We start from the raw sequence: 21878 nt of genomic DNA, 5'->3' as shown, positions 1-21878 counted from the left end.
ACAGATATTTTGAGAAACAGGTTAAATCAGGAAAACCGTCACTGTAGTGCTCCTGAAACAGGAGAAGTCTTTAAACTAAATGTCTGTGAATAAAGAATAGTTTAAAAAATAGGTGCAGGGCTCCCCTGGTGGCGCAGTGGTTGAGAGTCCGCCTGCCGATGTAGGGGACACGGGTTCGTGCCCCGGTCCGGGAAGATCCCACATGCCGCGGAGCAGCTGGGCCCGTGAGCCACGGCCGCTGAGCCTGCGCGTCCGGAGCCTGTGCCCCACAACGGGAGAGGCCACAACAGTGAGAGGCCCGCATACCAGAAAAAAAAAAAAAGGTGCATAAGTTTGCAGGAACATGATAAAGCAATTAAAAGTGAACGTTAGCTAGTATTAAATGAAAAAAACAATTTAAAACTGTATCTATGTTATAAATACAAATACACATCCATGAATACATATGATGGAGAGATTACAGAAATATAAAAGCAGCTAATTTGTAAGCAGGTAAGCAGTAGACTGGAAGATGTCCTTCATTTCCCTTAATTTTTCTTTTACTTGTAAAATAAAAAAAGATGAAATAAAACAAAAATTAAAACCGAAACCAATTAAATTTAACAGGAATTTTTAAAAAAAGCACACATGGCACACTCAGGTCCTCATATGCTTAGACTCTCCTTGAAAGAGAAAACCCATATGGAACTATACCCAATATTTCGTAATAACCTATAAGGGAAAAGAATCTGAAAATACATGTACATATATGTATAACTGAATCACTTTGCTGTACACCTGAAATTAATACATTGTAAATCAACTATACTCCAATCAAAAAAAAAAAAAGAAAAAGAAAAAAAAAGAGGAAAACCTGTGTCCAACCTGAGTACAAAAATGGCGTTTTTAACAGCAAGAAAGGCAAGCTCTACTCACCTGGAATGTGCTCATTTTCTCTCTCCTTCTGGGGCAGTGCAGAGTCCTAGCAAGACAGACAGGGAAAGAAGAAGTCAAACTGGAAACTGGTTTAAAGAAAAAGAAGTCACTAACCCACGTGGTGCTCATTGTGAATTACCAAGGCTCCCAGTCCTCGGGGTGGCTACAGCTGATTATGCTTGATGAGCAGAGCCCCACGCAGATACCAGATGCCCCCGTGAACCCCCTCAGTGGCTGTGTGAGGAATGACCTGCCCATCCATACACAGTGGCCCCCTCACAGGGTGCCTGCAGCTTCCACAGGGGTCATTCTTATTCTGGGTATGGTGTAAACAGAGACCATGTAAGTCAGAGTAGGTTTTGGAGTCAATATGCGTGGGCTCTGATCAGGCTACGCCATTCACGAGCAGTGTCACCCTGGGCAAGTTATTCACATCTCTTCGCCTCAGTTCTGTCCTCTGCCAGTAGGGGAGAACACGGGCATCCAACTCGTGAGATCGTCATAAGGTAGGAAGCTCTGAGAACACCACTGTCAGGGTTTCTTATTTCTTAGCAACTGCGGTAAAGCAGATGATATTTTAGTGAGAAATTATCCTTAGAGATGTGATTTCTACCAACAGAAGACTGTCAGACATGTGGAGGTCCTACGTTGTTGCCCTGTTATGTGAGAGTCTTTATAGAGTTCTGAAAATCTCTGCTTGTCTTCCTAAAGATTTTGTGACTGCAACAATAATATTTAAATTGACATGGACAACTTTTTACAAAAGGTATAAAAAGACGTTAAGTTTCCTTTTAAACAGGAAGTACCCTTTTGACAATTATGCACAGAGGTAAAGAGAACTAATAAAAGCCAGGATTCTGCAACAACAGTAAAAAATAGTTTGACAGTCCATACCTAATTCAAATGAAAAAAAGACAGGAATCTGAATTGTAATTATATCATTATAAATATAGGAAAGTTTAAGAAATAAATGGGAGACTTCCCTGGTGGTGCAGTGGATAAGACTCCACATTCCCAATGCAGGGGGCCCGGGTTCGATCTAGTACAAAAGATGGCAATGATTCCACTCCCCAAAGCTTGGGAGAGAGATATCGTCACAACTTCTAACGACCTCCATTTTGACTCTACACTTGCTAGCTGTCTTCTGCTCAATTCAGGATTCTGAAAGGGGCCCTGACAGTTGACAATAATTAGTGGGGGAATAAAATCATTGGACTAAGTAGGCCTTTGGTGAGTCCAGCTCAGTTTTATCTGTGACATCCAGCAGGGTCGATTTCCTCGGCCTCAGTTTCCAGAAAAGACCCTCTCTTGAGCTTCTCGAATTTTCACGTGCATGTGAATTACTGCGGGATCTTGTTGGAACGCAGCCTCCTGGACCCCCTACGCAGAAATTATAAATCAGAAGGTCTCGAATGGGGCTCAAGGCTGGGCCTTTCTATCAAAGTGATGCCAAGGCCGCTGGTTTGTGGACCACAATTTGAGTAGCCCTGCAGTGTAACATCAGTCCCACAAAAAACAGCCTCCACTACACAGAAACATACACAAAGAGTAACCAGACAAAAAGGCACGAAAACATTAACAACTGGTATCTTTACATCCTAAAGTTACAGATAATTAAAATTTTTCTTTATGTATATATCTGCATTTTTCCATAATGATTATGCTACTTCTATGATATACATATTATTTGAAATAAAATAAATGACCCAGTTGAGAAAACTATCTTAAAAACTCATAAAATAGCCTAAACCTTGCTCTCAAGGTCCCCACAATTAAGTCCCGACCTCCTTTCATGATATGATTCTAGCCAGTACCCTATGCTCAAAGAGAATATACCAAAGGGATTAGCAAACTCAGCTGCTGGACTCAAACTGCCTGGGTCCCAACCCCAGCTCTGCCTCCTACCATCTGGGTGAGGATGGGCCAACAGGGTTGTGTTCCCTGCCCCCAGCTCCTCAGCCTTAAAGTAGAGAAAACAGCAGTACCAATTCACAGAGCCACCGCCTGATGGAAAAGTGTTCATTTGCATAAAGCTTTTAGAATGGAAATTAGTGACCAAGGCTCAGTTATCATCGTTACCCATGTCTCATACGTTCTACAATTTATAGGAATACCTTAAGGAGAAGAATGCCAAGTCCTACTCACGTGGGGCTCTGTTGCCTCTTCCTCCGTGCAGTGCTTTGTGAGAAGCCAGGGCTGGGGAAGGAAAGGAGACTGTGAAATACCAGGGCTGTGTTTCCATCCCCACTAATTCATACCGCACCCCCTTCCGCCCCCGTACCAGCTACAAGTCCTCTCCTCCCAAAACAGGCCAGGAGTCCAGGACAATTCAGCTTCCTGGGCTCACAGAATCCCGCTGCGAAATGGGTGCCTCCCGAATTAGCGTAGTATTAATACCAACCATGTATCAGGCAGTTGTAGACCTTTTACTTGTGCTATCTCGTTTCTTCTCACAACACTATATTAACAAGGCATTCCTTTTTCCCCCCTTTTACCGAACAGCAACCGAGGCACAGAGGAGTTAAGCAACTCACCCAGTGTGACGCCGTATGAAGCGGTAGGGCTAGCTCATAGGTGGGGGACGGGGTCAGGTTAGGGGTGAAGAAAACCGGGGAGACCCTCAAACCCCAGGAGGCACGACCTGAGCCCACCCCATCCCGGGTACGTTACCAAACGCAAAGAAGCTCCGCCCGCGGGGCGTACATCACCACTCCAGGCCCTCAAACCTCCGCTTTTAGCCGCTCCTCCTCTTTCTCCCCAAATGAAAGGTCTGCAAAGGGGAAGCTTGAATGGGTCGTGAAGAGCGGACCTGAAACACCGTCCTCAGGCAAAACATGGCTGCTGCGTGTCCTCCTGGGGCGGAAGTGCCTGCGACTAACCCGGAACTCCTGGACCACATTTCCCAGAATTCCGCGGGTAAACCTTTACAGCGAGGCGTTACTGTAGCTGCAGTATATGGGACTACACGAGTTTACGAGCTCTGGACTACATGTCCCAGAATGCAAGGGTGGGTGCGGGGGTGTCTACCGGCACGAGCTCTGGACTACGTGTTTTCACTCTGGTTTTCACTTTCCGGAATCCCTGAGAAGGTCTCAGGCCGTCTTGCCGTTCTACTGTGTAGGCCTCAGAAGAGTGTAGATTCTGTTCATTGAAAGGCGTACAAACTCAGTAGAATTTTGGACGTCTTCCAGAGGCTAAGCGACATAAAAGCATTACCAGCCACGAAGGCTTCCTGGTAAACCCCAAAGAGTTTCACCATTGGAATAAGGGGAGGAGGAAACTGGGCTTTCTTTGGCAGGGACTGAAGCCAAACGCCAAAACACCTCATTCCCTGAAATTGTGTAAAGGTGAACGTGTTTGGTTAGCATCTTACAACCCGTGCAGAAGCAAGGGAAAATCCTTTCTAGAGACAGACATCAACATCCTAGGTCTCAAGTTATTTCTGTAATTATCAAATCTGTGACATTGCTATTTGACCAAGTGAACTTTAAGGGGAAGGAAAAAGCATTACTTGACATACGGAGGGACACTTCACAGTCATAAAAGTTTCAAATTCTCAGAAACTAATAACTTCAGCTGATACTTTATAAAGCAAACATTGACAGAACCATGAAGAGAAACATTCAAATTCATAATTGGATCTGGAGATTTGAACACATACATAGAGGGAAATGTTGAGCCTTAAAAGCATATATTAAAGTAGAAAGGGGGGCTTCCCTGGTGGCGCAGTGGTTGAGAGTCCGCCTGCCGATGCAGGGGACACGGGCTCGTGCCCTGGTCCGGGAAGATCCCACATACCACGGAGCGGCTGGGCCCGTGAGCCATGGCCGCTGAGCCTGGGCGTCCAGAGCCTGTGCTCCGCAACGGGAGAGGCCACAACAGTGAGAGGCCCGCGTACAGCAAGGAAAACAAAAACAAAACAAAACAAAACAAAGTAGAAAGGAAGTTGAAAATTGATTCAGAAAACATCCATTTCAGGAAATTAATAAATGAATAATAAAACTGAAGAAGGCAGATGGAAAAATATAAGATCAGATGAATGAAATACAAAATAAAGTAGATCCCACACACACCCACAAAACAGAAATTAAAGAAACAAACAAAACAAACAAAAAAAGATCATCCATAGTATAAACAAAGATTTTTTCAAAAATGTGTTCCAAATTCTTTCAGGAAAATATCCTCCAAGAACTATTCCTGACTTAAGCCAACATAGCACACAGGATTTCTTTCCACTACAAGTAAAGTGAAATCTTGGATATAGCATGATGAAATACGGTAACATGATTAAGTTTTATTTATTCACCTCCTGTTCCCTATGGCACCCTCCACTCCCTTCTCTACCCCGTAAGCTACCATTCTAATTTGTTTGATGTGTTTTCTTTTGGGTGTGTTCTTGTGCAAAATGTGCACTTGTGTATAGTTTCAATTCATATCAATAATATTGTGTCATAAAATTCATTCTGGTGTTTATTTCCTTCATTCAGGAGTATATTTTTTAAGATTCACCCATCCAGGCTTCCCTGGTTGCACAGTGGTTGAGAGCCTGCCTGCCGATGCAGGGGACGCGGGTTCACGCCCCAGTCTGGGAAAATCCCACATGCCGTGGAGCGGCTGGGCCCGTGAGCCCTGGCTGCTGAGCCTGCACGTCCGGAGTCTGTGCTCTGCAGCGGAAGAGGCCACAACAGCGAGAGGCCCACGTACCGCAGAAAAACAAACAAACAAAAAAACATTCACCCATCTATCTAATTTGTTTCATAGAGTTCCATTTTCTGCACCCACATTTTACCTGTACTCTTCCAACTGCCATGCCAATGATAATAAAATAAACATCTTCTTACATTTGTTTATAGACGTATCTGAGAATTTCTTTGGAGTACATACCCGAGGGAAATTATTTCATAGCAAATATGTATACCTTAATAATATAGCCAGATTGACTTCCTGAACGGCTACACCAGTCCAGATTACCAAAGAGTTGCACGTCAGGTTTTTGTGCAACCACTTACCTTCATTTGGACGACTCATCACCATTTTGCTAGTGTATTAAATGTATAGTAGTATCTTGTTTTAGTTAAATTTCTCTGATTTCTAATAAGTTTGATCTTTTTTTCAAATGCTTGGTAGCTTCATCTATAAGTGTCTACTTACAACTTTTGCCCCATTTTCTAATGTGGATGCTATCTTTTTCTTCCTCATTTCTATTACATATTCTGATTATTAATACCTTTTCAGTTTTACCAATTACAAGTATCCTTTCCTAATTGGGCACGTGTTTCTAAAATTTTTTTATTGTGTTCTTCATGGAATAGAAATCTTTCATTATAAGATAATAAACCAATAATTTCTTAATATCTGTGCTTCTGAAACTCCTCAGGTGAAAAAATATATTTCTACCTTTTAAAAATTAACTTTCTAGACTTATCTTTCACATGTAGGTCCTTTAAATATTTTGGAGTCTATTTATGTACATTTTATTACATGGGATCCACTTTTATTTTTCTCCAAGAGAAATTCTTAAAAATAGTGATATTCATGGCTTGAAGATTCAATATTACAAAGATATCAGTAATCCTCAAAATGATCTATAGGCTCAATCAAACCCCAATAAAAACATCAGCATTTTTTCCCTTGGAAATTGATGAGATGTTTACAAATATTATGTGGGAAAGCAAAGAGCTACAAGAAGAGCTGGGGGCTTCCCTGGTGGCGCAGTGGTTGAGAATCTGCCTGCTAATGCAGGGGACACGGGTTTGAGCCCTGGTCTGGGAAGATCCCACATGCCACGGAGCAACTAGGCCCATGAGCCATGTACTGAGCCTGCGCGTCTGGAGCCTGTGCTCCCCAACAAGAGGCCATGATAGTGAGGCCCACGCACCACGATGAAGAGTGGCCCCCACTTGCCACAACTAAAGAAAGCCCTCACACAGAAATGAAGACCCAACACAGCAAAAATAAGTAAAGAAACTCCTACCCCCAACATCTAAAAAAACATAAAAATAAAAAAAGAAGAGCTGGGACAATCTGAAAGAAGAATGAAAAGAAAGATATGAGTCACATTAAATCTTACTATAAATCTACAATATAAGATAGTCTGGTGTTTGTTCAAGGATAGACAAGATAATAGACATCAAAATCCATGTTGAAACAGACATTATAACAACGTGTAAAAAGAAAACACTGCAGGGAGCTCCCTGGTGGTCTAGTGGTAAGGATTTGGCGCTTTCACTGTGGTGACCCTGGTTCAATCCCTGGTCAGGGAACTGAGATCCTGCAAGCCACGCAGCATGGCCAAAAGAAACAAGAAAGAAAAGAAAACACTGCAGCAGAGAGGGGAAAGCACTCTTGCTAATACAGTTGATCCTTGAACTAGGGTTCAAGGGGGTTAGGGGTGCCAACCCTCTGCTAAGTTGAAAATCCAAGTATAACTTATAGCCAGTCCTCTGTACGTACATGGTTCCTCCATAATCGGCAATTCTGCATCTGAGGATTGAACCAACCTTGGATCGTGTAGTAGTGCAGTATTTACTATTAAAAAAAATCCTCGTATAAGTGCACTTGTGTAGTTTAAACCCATGTTGTCCAAGGGTCAACTATTGGTTCTCAGTCAGCTGGATATCCATATGGGAAAAATATTAATCATTACTGCATAGGATATACAAATATAAATTCCAGAAGATCTGCAGACTTAAATTTGAAAAGTAAACAATGATGCTTTAGGAAAGAAAAGTAAGATAACAGCCTTTTTGCCTTGGAGTAGGAAGAATTTCTTAAGACCAAAAAAATCACCAACTGTGAAAGAAAAAATTGAAAAATTGGACTATTTCAAAGTTAAGAAACACCGTAAACCCAAACGCAGCACTCTTGGGCCAAAAGTGAGAGAGATTTTAAAAACATCTATGGAATAAAAGACTCAGATGCATCCCTCATGCCCATGCATTCTTCAAGGGTCAACTGTATCTACCAAAGTTGAACATATACCCTATAACCCTTTGGTTCCACCCATAGAAATATCCCTCAAACAAGTGCACAAGGCACATTCTAGATTGCTCACATCACCACTAACTGTGATAGCCAAGAATGGGGAAGTACCCAATACCCACCAATAATGGGATTAATAAATAGATTTTGATATGTTTACACACTGCAATAATATCCACCAATGAAAATGAATCAACGGTATCCACTCCCATCAATATGGATAAATGTCATGGATATACTGTGGAGCAAATGAAGCCAACACAAAATAGCACCTATTACATGACTCCATTTATATCAAGTACAAAATAGGCTAAGTGAATCTACACCATTACAAACTAGTGGCTACCATATGGAAAGGAAGGTTACTAGAAAGAGCCAAAAAGGGATGCTTCTAGGGTTTGGGGTTTGTCCTGGTCCTCCAAGAACTAGACGGCAAAGTGCTGAGAAAGACTTTAATGAACAAATATTTCATTAGGGGAAACATCGGAGAGAAAATGGCAGGGAGCTCTGGAAGGCTGGCAGAACTATCAGCGCATAGTGCAAGTCTGACCCTGAGTGAAGATTTGGAAGAAAGATTTGGTAAATCATCCGAGACTGCCTTGTCATCTACGTAAAATCCTTCAAGGCTGTCAGAGTCCTTGAAAAAAGGTCACTGGACAGAGGAATCCTGGTCTCCAAGAAATGGCCTGCCTTAGGATCCCTGCTGTGCTGACTAGGAGCAATCAGGGGCAAGGCCGGCCTCCAGGCAAACGTGGTGATGGATTTAAGAGCAGCAGCTGGGACCTTTGGCCAGTTATGCTCCCTGTGGTCATAACTGTGAAACAGGAGACTCTCAACGTGGATGCTTCCTTGTGATAAGATCGGGTTGTTTATTTCTGTCAGAAATAATCCTGAAGCAACGTTGCCTCCTTCTCAGTATATCATACCCCAGAGATCTAAAACGTTCGTTTGTTCTGTTATTGATAATGTTCACCTCTTGGCTAAGGTAGTGTTCACCAAATTTATACCTACTCTATTTCTTGTTGTGATCAATACTTTGTGGAGAGATATTTTGGGTTTTGTAGCATCCTGCTCCTTGTAAACTTTCAACCAGTAGTTTTATAATTCATTGATTACTCTTGCCAGAACCTATCATTACTATGATGGTTGTAAATAATGATTTTTACATTACGTCATTCCTTCTATATATTTATGGCTTGGCATTCTATTATGAGAGCCCTTCCTTCCCTCCCTTCCTCTTTTTTTATTCATATTCTGTATGATAATTATTTATATTATGGTCAAATTGCTCAGATTTACCCAGTGTGAGTCTCTTCAAGCTGGATCTTTTTACACGTCCCACCACTCTTTCCTACTTTCTGGCACAGTAAATTTTCTCCAGGATCATTCTACACTTTCCTTGCTCCAGCCCTGAAATAGAAACGTGGATATACATGCTTATATACATCACATACACATGTGTGTGTTTGTATATCCTCGCACTTCCATATCTACTTCTGTAAATACCTAGCACGTGCACTCACTCCCTCTCTCTCTCTACAGATGGGTGGACGGATGGACGGATGGGTAGACAGATCTGTATAAATAACTTATGGTCAGACTTCCATATCCGTGGTTCCTCTGTATCTGCAATTCTGCAACCATGGGTTCAACCAACCACAGATCATGTAGTACTGTAGTAATTACTATTAAAAAAAACCCTGCATATAAGTGGACCTGCCCAGTTCAAACCCATATTGTTCAAGGGTCAACTGTAACTTGCTAAATAAAGCCCTTTAACCAACTATATTAAAAATACCACCATTGGTCTGCGTATGGAATGCCATCCAAACCTGCTTTGTCCTTACTGGTTCCACATCCAGAGGGTCCTCGGCTATTATGCTCAGTTCTCTCCTCATGTGCATCTTTTCAACAAGAGAAACTTTTTTTTTTTTAAACCTCCACAATGTAGGTATATCCACTTTTGTTTCTAGCTCCAGGATTTTCCCTCTCCCTATTATGGATCTGTAGTTAAAGCACAGCATAAATAATAAAGCTTCAACTGTTGAAACTCATGAATTTTTCTGTGTATGCAAAATAATCTGAGAACTGTTTTGGTTTTGAAATTGGCTTCCAGAGTTCATACCATAATTTTGATCTTATATGCCTTATGACAATATAGAACAATCATATGAGGTCTTAACTGCAAGGGATAATTATTTAATACTTTTTCAAATTCTATTAAAATAATTTCCTGCTTTGGCAATACCCACTATTCAATGAAAAAAATATAACATGAAGTTATAAAATGGAAAAATATCACAAAATGCTCCTTGCCTAGGAAAACCACTCTGGAAGAGTATCCCTTTACACATGATCTTATGCATGTACACATACATGTGTGCACATGCACACATACACAAACACTAACAAAGATTTATGGTTGATTATACTATGAAGGCTACAATCTGTGACCTCTCAAAGCCAATACTGTGTACCTCCTGCGATTATGATATGTCATAAATTTTTAAAATAAATTTTTTATTTAATTAATTTATTTTTGGCTGCATTGGGTCTTCGTTGCTGCGTGCGGGCTTTCTCTAGTTGCAGTGAGTGTGGGCTACTCTTCGTTGCGGTGCACGGGCTTCTCATTGCAGTGGCTACTCTTGTTGCGGAGCACAGGCTCTAAGCACGTAGGCTTCAGTTGTTGTGGCACACAGCCTCAGTAGTTGTGGCACACGGGCTTAGTTGCTCCACAGCATGTGGGATCTTCCTGGACCAGGGCTCGAACCCGTGTCCCCTGCATTGGCAGGCGAATTCTTAGCCACTGTACCACCAGGGAAGTCCCTGTCATCATTTTTCCGGCTTCAGATTAATATAGGAATCTATCAAAACTCAATTTCTTACAGCTGTACACTAATTTCCATTAAAAAATTTAGTGACATCATTGATGTGGTGTTCATCTTTTTGGTATTTTAATCTCATAATCAATAACTTCCAATTCTATGATTTCTAAATCAAAGAGATCTAATATATTCTGATATATATACTCCTTTCCTGAAACCATGCTTTACTGCAACCAATAGGGAAAAGCACATAAATGTCAGTCTTGTCTCAATAATACACTGGATAATTTTATCAAATTCCTACAAGTTTTCTGGGTATTTGCCTCATGGATGTGGGGGAAGAATATGGCATAGCCCCTACCTGAGAAGTTTAGAAGAAATGCTACAATAATTAGAAGGCAAACATTTCAAAGTCTGGATGAAAATGCAGAGAATTAGAAATCAGTAAGTTCAAGGTCAACTAAATTTTTTTTTCCTACGGACAAACAATTTTTGTGACACTTTCAAAGTGTTACAGTAAACCCTGCCTTAATATTGACAGACAAAAAATCAATTGTATACTATGCAGTTACTGTTGTTGCAAAGTTAATCATGTTTTTTCACTCTGTACCTTCAGAAAAAAAAAATCACAAGGTAGTTCAATTTCTACTGAACACAGTCCTTGGAAAACTAGATGGGGTCTCAAATAACCACCCAACTTGAGAACAGAGGCTGCGGGAGGCAAGGAGCCAGTTGCGATAGGCTAATAGCATATTAATATTGAAGACTGGGGGGCTTCCCTTCCCTGGTGGCGTAGTGGTTAAGAATCTGCCTGCCAATGCAGGGGACATGGGTTTGAGCCCTGGCCCAGGAAGATCCCACATGCTGCACAGCAGCTCAGCCACGTGCCACAACTACTGAAGCCTGCACACCTAGAGCCCGTGCTCCACAAAGAGAAGCCACTGCAATGAGAAGCCCACACACTGCAATGAAAAGTAGCCCCCACTCACTGCAACTAGAGAAAGCCTGCGTGCAGCAATAAAGACCCAAGGCAGCCAAAAATAAATTAAAAAAATATATATTGCAGATTGGTTTTCTGCAGTGGTTTTCAGTATTTCAACAAAAGTTCATGTCCTGAATTAATTTTATTTGGCAGGTTTCCCCATCTGGATACAACTTTCATATATTATACATTTCCCCCTTTTGGTTTATTTAAAACACAAGTACTGAGCACACCTAAAAGCACTAGTCAATGATAAGGTTGTGTAGATTCAGCAGCCAAGTCCCTGCCCTCATGGAGCGCACATTCTCATGGACATCAATTTTGACTAGCTCATCCTTACACTTTTGTTAAAGCCCAGACCAAACTCTTTTCCTTTCTAAGTGCTATCTCCTAAGTGACATCTGATAAATGTCAAAGTTCTGAATGCAGCCCTTACTGCACCAATCAGAAGGGATCTCTGCTGTGTGCTCTGCTGAACACTAGGATCTGTTTAGCTACTGCTTCAACACCAACTAATTTAAAATACTTTCTCTCCTATGAGACCTGACGCTTGCAAGAATTCACGTTGCACGTGAGTTTTCTGAAAACAACATTTTGTAGAACTTCTATCCTCTGACAGTTCCTTGATGTTCTTACCACTCTCGCTGCTTTCATAAAATGTATCCCCAGTATGCATTTTGTGATGACTTATAAGATTGGAGCGCCAACTGAAGCTTTTACCACACGTCTCACACTGGTAAGGTCTCTCCCATGTATGAACTCGCCTGTGATACTGAAGCTGTGAAGACCGACTAAAGACTTTACCACACACATCACATCTGTACGGCTTCTCTCCAGTGTGGATGCTCTGATGAAGCTGAAGACTTGAGGCCTGACTGAAGTGCTTACCACGCTCCCAGACTTATATGGTTTCTCTCCTGTGGGGACCTTCCGATGCATGTCGAGGTTCAGGCTCCACATGAAGCCCTTCCCAGTGTCTTGGGCAAGTCACTTGGCCTCTGTATTTATTTGTATTTATCTACACTTACCTGTCACTTGGGGGTTATAATTGTACCTGGTCCATGGGTACGTTGTACAAATGATCTGTAAAGTAGTTACAAGAAACGGACACAGAGTAAGCACTCCACAGACATTGGCTAATAGCTATTGGAAATATTTCTGCATGAAACAGATGACTTTATCAGTGCATGACTCGGTGGGAGACAGTGAATCACAGAATCACAGCATGTTGAAAGTGACCTAGTTCACACTCTTATGTGAAAAAAAGAAAAGTGTGCATGGGTAGAAAATGTCTGAAAGTTTACATAACAAATAGTTCATCATGTTAACTTTGAGGATTAGAATAAATCAGGAAAGGAGGAAAGAAAAACTTGAGTGTCATTCAATTTCTCTATCATTTGTGTTTCTACACTGAGACTCTGAATACACTGGAAGTGCAATTTTTTTTAATGTGGCGGGATAAAGGTTTTCAAGTTCTCCTGATACATCCGTATTATTATTTCAGAATTGCTGGCATTTCTTGCCATCTTCGGATCTACACCCATGTGAGTCAGTGGGCCATTCTGGACGGAGGAGATAATAGAGCAGAAGTGAAGTGAGAGGAAAAGAGAGACAAGATTTTCTCTTTTCTCTTCAAAGAGGAAAGGTCTTTGGAATGGGAACAACTCACAACCAAACTTTGGGGAAAGGATGTGATGGAAAACGAGACAAACATCCTACCCCTGTGATGAGAAGGATTCCCTGGGCTGGATGGAAGGAGGTCACATGTGGCTGGCGAGGAAACCAACTAGCGAGAAACACACACAAGTGTAGAGTAAACACCCTGAGGCAACTCAGCCTGACTCCATGCAAACATATGTCCAGCAGACAGCCCTTCACCGGTGGCTCCCCAGCAAGACAGGTACCTCAGGGTTGCCAACTCATTCTGAGTCCATTATGCCTGGCCATTCATAAACCGCTGTCTAACGTGTGAGGAATAAACTCTCAATGTGTATGAGGAAATTGGGGAAGGAGATTGAAAAGTTACTTAAACGAAAAAAAAGAAGTTCAGGAAGGCAGGATGGTAGAGAGACAAGAAAAAGACCTTAAAAGATAGAAAGGATTTGCCAAAGAAGAGAAAGAAAAAGAAATGATTCCGAATGGGTTAACCTACAGCTAGGAAGTTAAGGAAGATTATTGATGGGTGAAGACTATGGAATAAAGCGAAAAAAATTTATCCAAAATTGCTGAGAATATGGTAAGCAGCATGATTATCAAATTATGAATTGGCTGCAATGGCATTCTAGGGGGGCACTAGGAAGGGGAAGCAAATGTTCCTGAGATGACAGTAGCAGGTGGAAAGTTGTTTCAGGGGAAGATCAGTCTTGCAGAGGGTGTATCAGAGGAGGGCAAGTGTGAGCAAGCAAGGAAATACTAAGTGTATACGGTTCCTTCACTGAGTGCACCCAGCCCCGTGGTCAGGCTTGAGAACAAGCAGGACTTCAGGTACTGGAGCTACATTTCAGTCATCAAGACATGAGAAGACACCCTTAACTCAGGTCTTGTCTTCAAACTCCATCTTTCCTTCTTGACCTTCATTTGGCCTCTTCCCTTACCCTCAAGCTGTGGACGGAGGCCACAGAGCAAGATGGATCACTAGTGTCCTCCATCCCCGAGAGACTGTGGTTCACATCAGTGGAGTACCAAAGGCAATAACCAAGTAACAGACACAAGAGTGTATGAAGAAGAAGAGATTCTGATAAGGCTTTCTGTGACAGTGTGGGCCAAGTCGGATCTATATGGCTGGTATCACGTGAATTAAGAGCAGCCTTAGGGGAGAACTTCTCAGAAGGCAGAGCCTGGCTCTCTAGAGTCTCTGTGTCCTCACAGCCCACTCCAAGACCTCAGTTACAGCTTCGGCCCCCAATCTCTCTCCCTCTGCCTACTCACAGTCTTTGAAGTCTTCTTTCCTCCACGTTTCCCTTGAGACGTGGAGGAGGAAGATGAGCTTCAGGCCAGCTCAGACTCCCCTGGGATCCCAGCAGGATGCCTATCATTAACCTCCCACCTTCTAGGAAGCTTCTAACATCTACACATTTGGGGGAGTTTTCATTTCAGCTGTGCTTCAAATTGCAGGCTGGAGATGGCATGTTGGAAGGTGGCTAAAGGCAAGGAGCAATCCTTCGGGCAGCCTGGACCTTCTCAACTGTCAGACATCTTCAGGGATATTCTAGGAAACGTTGTTCTAGAGAAGGGAGGGAAACAATCCAATTGTCCAATAATGCTTGAATGGAAAATAAATGATGCTATACGTGTGTGATGAAATAATATCAAGCAGTCAAAAGTCAAACACCTAGATCTATATGAATTCACGTGGATAAATCTTGAAAACATAATATTGATTGAAAGAAAATAAGATAAAGAATGTTAGATTGTGATAACAGGTATGTAAGTATTTAAATATTTAAATCAATTCAACATATTGCTTTTATATATAGAGATGCAAGAAAATAAACTTTATCCAAAGAACACATTATTTACATTTAATATGCTCATTTATCTAGGAGACCCAAAAGAACCCACAGATAAACTAGCAGGAACTAATAAGACGGTTCAACAAGGCACACACATACAACATCAATAAATTTTAAAAATCAATCAGCCTCCTCTACACTGGCGATAACAAATTAGAAACTGTAAAAGAAAATAAGAAAAAAAGAAGATCTAAAAATAGTCACAAGAGCCATATAAATTATTTAGAGCTAAGCATACGTAGAAGGCAATATAACTAACAAACTGAGTACGAACAGTTAAACTCCGCCCAAACCAAGGTTAGGAAAAGACTGTTGTTACTTTATGAGAACAGACCCTCTTCTTAAGGAGCAGATCAGTAAGTGGGAGTGAATCAAAGAAACACAGCATTTGAAAAGTCAGCTAGTCCAAGCCTCTTGATCGCACATACAGAAGCTGAAGCCCAGATAGGTTGAGTTACTTGGTAAAGGGCCCAATGTCCTCACTCAAGGACTAGCATTTTTCACTCATTCATAAAACACAATCAAATGCAGTACCTTGGAAAGAGATGGGGAAAAAATGAAGAAATCAATTATATAGTTCCTCATCTTTAAGTACAGAAATAGCCATGACAAAATTACACGTATTGAGGGAAAATTGAAGTGCAGAGTTTAAAATGTCAATAATCCACAGGGAAACTGGAGACCATTTAAAATATTCATATTAAATCTCTCTAGATAAGACATTAAAAGATGACCAATCAAAATGTGAATTTTATATTAGACATGGTATGATAAAATTTATAATAGACATGGTATGAACCTTTCCCTTTCACGGGAAAGGTTCGGCTGGGAAAAAGGAATTGTTCTTGAAAATGGGGCCTGTGCTATTGCAGACACTGTGCTCAACCTAGGTCCACCGAATGCTCTGATGTCATCACTGAGGTCACAGAATTCCACTGTGCGCCTGGCAACCTTGCAAACATAACAGCCCTGGTGAGCACTAGGCAGTACTGCTGGTTCACTAAGTGGTACAAGTTTTTCAGCCATTTAGGAGACTTGACTATTTTTGTTTGTATTGAATCATTTCAACGGATTGCCCAAGAGCCAAGAAGGGCCAACCTGTAGGGAAGAGGAGGAGTTGGACATCTCTTGAGGCATCTTCTAAGGGAGACTTCTAGTTGGTACGATGGAATGGCGACAAAAGAGGAAACATCTGGAAAATGAAGAGTCCCAGGAAACTGCCGAGAACGGAGGAGGTATGTGGGGGGCAACTTGTCTGGGACACATGGGTTTCTGCCAAACTGAACCTTCTCTAGGAAGCGGGGGACTGAGAATGTGTCACCTGTGAAGCACGGAGAGAGAGACCTTGTCTCACTGATGCTGCCGTATCCATCCGGAAGGTCCCTGTGGTGTGAGACGGCACAGAACGGCCAGATGCCCCCTGGGAGATGGGAGGTCAGCTCCGCTGGTCTGAGGACTCTCTCCTGGGGCAGCCGGGCCTGGAGCTTTGTCGGACTCATAGCAGGAAGCATCCTGCTTGCACAGACCTAGAGGTGCAGCTTTTCTCAGTCCCCGATTTCTCTCTTATTCTCTTGGATCGTTCCCTGGGGTCATGAGGTGTGGGATGTGAAGGATGCAAGGATGCTGAGGGAGACCCATGAGTTGCTTGGCCTCATTTACCAAAGTGGAAAGAGAAGCCCAATGAGTTGAAGGCCCTGTTGAAAAATATCTTGACAAGTGGAATGCACTTTGAAAGAAGATTGTTTGTCTAGGGATGGTGTCATATTGAAAGCAAGGAGGTTTTATTCCTTCAAGAGGAAGAATTTCCCAAAGGAGGTCAAGGGAAGGGAAGGGTTTTCCAGAGACTGAGACCGCGTGAGCGGGGGTGAGAAATGTCCTCAGTGTCCTGCGGGGAGCTCTGAGAGCCACGGGCCACGTGGTGCCTGCGTGCATTAAATGTAGGCGAGTAGCTTGCCCTGGGAGAGGGGTGGGCACCCCAGAGCTCCAGCTAGAGGCCTCTGCCCCAGATTAGAGCCCAGTAGCTCCTATCAGGCCCAGGGCCCTGGAGACTGTAGGATGGGCCCTGGGAATGGAGCTCTAGACAGCAGGCAGATTTCCAGGCAGTGGCTGGGACAGGCTGGGGAAGGCAATGACTGCCCCTGAACATTCAGAATATTTTTCTCTATGTTCCTGTGTGGGTGTGGGTGTGTGTCTGTGTGCGTGTGTGTGTGTGGTAGTGCAGAGAAGAGCGAGATGAATGGGGGTAGAGTGCTTACCAGATATAAAGTCTGCGTGGTAAAGTTCTTGTCACCCTGCCTGGACCTGGCTGACACTCGGTGTACGTAAGAGTGTATACAGAATTCTTGTTAGGGGTGTTTTATGAGACAGTAACTCATACACCCATGTGCACTCTGAAACAGCAAAAATATCACACACCCCACATATAACTTCCTTATTAAACCACACACAGCACATGGAGGTATATACACGCATCCCTCCTTTACTACGTTCTCATACAACCCACCTGTATCACAATCCTCTCCTCCAACACCATACGCTGGAGATGAGATATGTATATAGACACACACACTATATATAGGACACACACACACACACACACACACTATATATACATGTATCTCCTCAACTCTTGCACAAACACAGCTAACTTCAGCAATCTCTAAATACCTCTATAAGAACCAGTCACGTGTCATACACACCACACTTGTAACACATTCTTGAGTAATGCCAGACCCGCTTTGTACAAACCACAGTAAACCACAGTCTCACTAACCCATGTCAGGATTGCCAGATAAAATATGGGCTATCCAGTTCAATTTGAATTCCAGATAAACAACAAGTAATTTTTCAGTATCCGTATGTCCCACATATTGTATGGGCCCTACTTACACTAAAACTAAGTCAGGCCAAATACTGCATGGGAATACTTACACTAAAAAATTATTCTGGGTTTATCTGAAAGTGAAATTTAACTGGGTGCCTTGAATTCTTGTTCGCTAAGTCTGGCAACCCTTATATACTTACCACCAGCTGATGTATTATATAGTTATTGTAGTTTGGTTTAGTGTGTGTCTTCCCCTACTAGAATGTGCAGCGTTACCAAAGACTACAACAATGGAAGAGTGCTGGATACACAGGAGTAGCTGCTTACTGAATCTTGGTGAATGAACACGCACCATAAATACAAGCCACACCATGTAATGAGGAAAAGTTACATGTCCCAGAATTCCTGACTTGTGAACAGAAACCATGCACACAAAGGCCACAGACACAGATAGACACGTCTGCACTATGCTCCCCATGCCAACACCACACTTACCACAGACTTAACTGATACACATCACTCACTCTTCCCACACACTCACAGTCACCACCGAGGCCTATATTACCAACTAGACAGTGAGAGAATAAGTATTGATTGGAATTAAATCCTGGAGGATCCACTGGGAACCACACTCTCAACTGTGTGTATTCACTGCACCTGACACGTGTCACACACTCAGTAAATATCGGTGGACAGAGGACTGATGAACCCACCCTGAGCCTTTCATTCCTCCCTCAGGAATCTCGAAGTCACAAGAGGATCCTCCTCGGCTTGGATCCACTGTGGTGGCCCAAGGCTGCAGCCCAGGGGCAGGGGATGTCTCCTCTGCCTCTAAATACTTCTTCTGTACTTCTACTCTGCGCAAGCTTAGCTACGCTGGTAAGGGCGCGAGGCTCCTCAGGTGAGGGGGTGCTTGGCTGTGAGGCAGGAGGCACACAGATCCCAGGGAGGCTGAGAGGAAATCCAGGGTCACCAGAGGTGATGAGGGCTCTGTGGAGGAGCCTGGGCAGGATGGCTGAGCTGTTCTGAGGGCATGGATGCCAGCTGAGTCTGGGTGTGTGTGTGTGAATACTGCTACTACCATGGTGGGGAAGTCAAGGAGCAGGGGCCGGAAAGGTCTGGGCTTGAGGTGGAGGGAAGAGGGACCAGATTAAGCATCTTCAGAGGAAAATGTAGGCTTTGTCTTTGCCTTTGCTTCCAGAGAAGGACAGAGTTCTGCATCATACACCTCCAGCCTGAGAGCAGGACCATCCAGCTCTGGTGCACACAGCTCACACATACACGTGCCCTCCAGGCACAGCCCTTCTCAGTGCACATCAACCCCAAGCACGTGCTCCACAGTACTCTCCTGCACCACAGCCCCATTCCACAAGGAATGCACCACCGATATTCCCAAACACACTCCCCGTCGTACACGCATCCAGCCGCATCCCTCACATACTACAGCCCTCACCACCATACTCCACACCCCTGTATACAGACACCGCTCCAGTATCCCCCCCACGCACATGAAAAGCCCACAGATGACACCAGATACACCACTCCGTCCTACGGCCAACAGACACCAAGCTCACGACATAGCTATGTCGTGCCAATGTCCCTCTCTCGTCTACCACACCTGCTCCCTCAGTTTCCGGCATGGCCCATGCATGTTATTATGATTTTAATTTCCTTTTTCAGGAATCCAGAGATTTCATCGAGACACTGCCCAGCCTAGACCACCCCTAGCCCAGGATCAGGAAGAAGGAGAGACCGCTTCCCCATCACACTGTGTCTCCTCCTCACCCTCTTCACCCTGTAAGAACTATCTGCACCCAGACAAAGAGGAAAGGGGCATGAAAATATACTACATGCAGGTACAAGTGAACAAGGGTGTCGCTGTCTCCTGGAAGACAAAGAAACCCTTGGAGTTGCCTGAAAAGCAGCTGAGGATAGAAGAAGTGACCCTTCCTGAGGATGTGTGTGCAGTAGACACTGACCCCTCTTCTGATGTGTCCACCGAAAGCCTCCTGTCTGACAGTGAGCCCACTGGGGAGGAGAAAGAGTATGCGGAAAGGGCAGAGCCAGGCAGCCCATCAGGGCCACCTGCCGTCGAGGAGAGACCCAGCGCCAAGACAGCGGACTGGATGCTGACCATGGAGACCGGCTTCAGGTGCATGGCCTGCTGCCGGGTCTTCCCCACCTTGGAGATCCTCCAGCAGCACGTGAAGTTCGGCGTCCTGCAGGGCTTCAGCTGCCGTGTCTTTCATCTCACCATGGCCCAGCTGATGGGCAATGTGGGATACGAGAGCACCCCTGAGGAGGAGGAGGAGGAGGAGGAGGAGGAGAAGGAGGAGGAGGAGGAGGAGGAGGAGGAGGAGGAAGAGAAGCAAGAAGAAAAGGAGAATGAGGGAGAGCAGCCCATGGGGGAAGGTCCCAGCCCAAAGAGACCCCGAAGGCAGGGTCTTTTCTCTCCTTTGAGTTCCAAACAGCAACTGAGATTCATGGGACAGAAGATCCTGGAAGACGGTGTGGCCGTCCCTTGGAAGAGGTAAGGCTTGAGGCTGGCAGTCTTCTGAGCCTATGTCACGAGGGCCCAGAGGAGTCTAAGGGAAGGGGCCGCACACATGTGCTGGTTGACCTAATGGCTCTGCAGTTGCATCAAATGGGACACACCCAGCACTAACAAAGGCATTGACCTCTGTTGACGTAAACAAGAAGGTGGAGCCTTTTCCTAGGAGTTTTCTCAGGGTCTGCACGATGGACCTCAACTCTTAGAGGACGTACTGCCAGCAGCTCCTTCTCGGCAGAGAGAGCCAGGAGTGGTCTCAAGAGAGGACAGGGGCCCTTGCAGGACCAGAACTTTGAGGTCTGAGAGCCTTGGGCCTGAGCCGAGATCTCACCCTGACCACTGGACCTAGCCTTCTGTGACAAAGGGGAATAGGAAAGAGAGTCACGTGGAAATGAGGTCCCCCGAGATATGGAAATGTTCCAGAACCTTCGTGGCGTGGTAGTTGATCTGGAGCCAAGCTCACTGTGGTGTGTGTGGCTCTGAGCATTAAGGCAATGCTGGAGGGTAACCCTGACCAGCAGAGCTTGGAGTGCTTCTTGTCTCTTCCTGTTCTACCTCATTTGCTTTATCCCTTCCAGGGAGAAGAAAGGACCCTCGGGAGAGTAGCAGACAGAATGCCGTGGTCTGAAGGAGGATGAAGGGACCGGCACTCAGTCTAACATCATATGACAATAGAAGCGTCCTATGCAATAAAGGGCATTTTCCAAACCTTTCCTGGAGCTTTGATTTAATGACATTTTTCTATCTATGCATCTATCTGTCAGCTACATCTGTATCTTTCAAGGTTTGTGAACAAGCTTTCACATAAGCACTAGAGACGTCCGCCTGCATTTTCCAGAAGAGGCCTGCAAATTGCTGGGGACTCCTCACAAATAGGGAACGGCCACAACCCCTGCCACACAGACTCTGCGCGTGGCCCTCCTGACGTACTCCCACTCTCTCTCTGAATTTCACAACGTCTGAGATGAGGGTGCTGGCTGGAGGCAATGATCACGTGCAGGCTGAATCTTCTCCAGATTCTGATACTCTTCCTGGGCATATCGTCCTCAAGCACAGTCTCCATGTCCCTGGCCACACTGATCTCTCTCCTTCAGTCCTTCCCTCCCTCCCTCTCCTGCCTCCCAGTGCAGAGAATACTTTTTTGCATTTGAGACGACATTTATTTTTTGTTCACAGAATTCTCACCTGTTTTACTGTGGCCTCCGTTGTGAACATTCCAAAGCTGAGACTTTTCTTTTTTTCTCCCTCATTTCTGCTGAGTCTTTACCTTCCTAATGCAGTGAACTCA

General features: G+C 44.0%; 1 protein-coding gene across 1 annotated transcript in view; it reads left to right on the top strand.

Moving 5' to 3' along the window:
* Positions 1–20423, top strand: part of LOC309811225 (protein FAM170A-like) — a gene marked incomplete at both ends in the record, with an annotated part of 36855 nt that extends 16432 nt beyond the window's left edge. The window contains one exon of the mRNA XM_082633813.1: positions 20241–20423. Coding sequence (XP_082489939.1) covers positions 20241–20423 — 183 coding nt within the window. The remainder of the gene's footprint in view (positions 1–20240) is intronic.
* Between the last annotated feature and the right edge of the window lie 1455 nt (positions 20424–21878).

Source organism: Mesoplodon mirus, assembly GCF_964341445.2.
Source record: "Mesoplodon mirus genome assembly, chromosome: 10".
Lineage (NCBI taxonomy): Eukaryota > Metazoa > Chordata > Mammalia > Artiodactyla > Ziphiidae > Mesoplodon > Mesoplodon mirus.
This window is presented reverse-complemented; position numbering and strand designations above follow the sequence as displayed.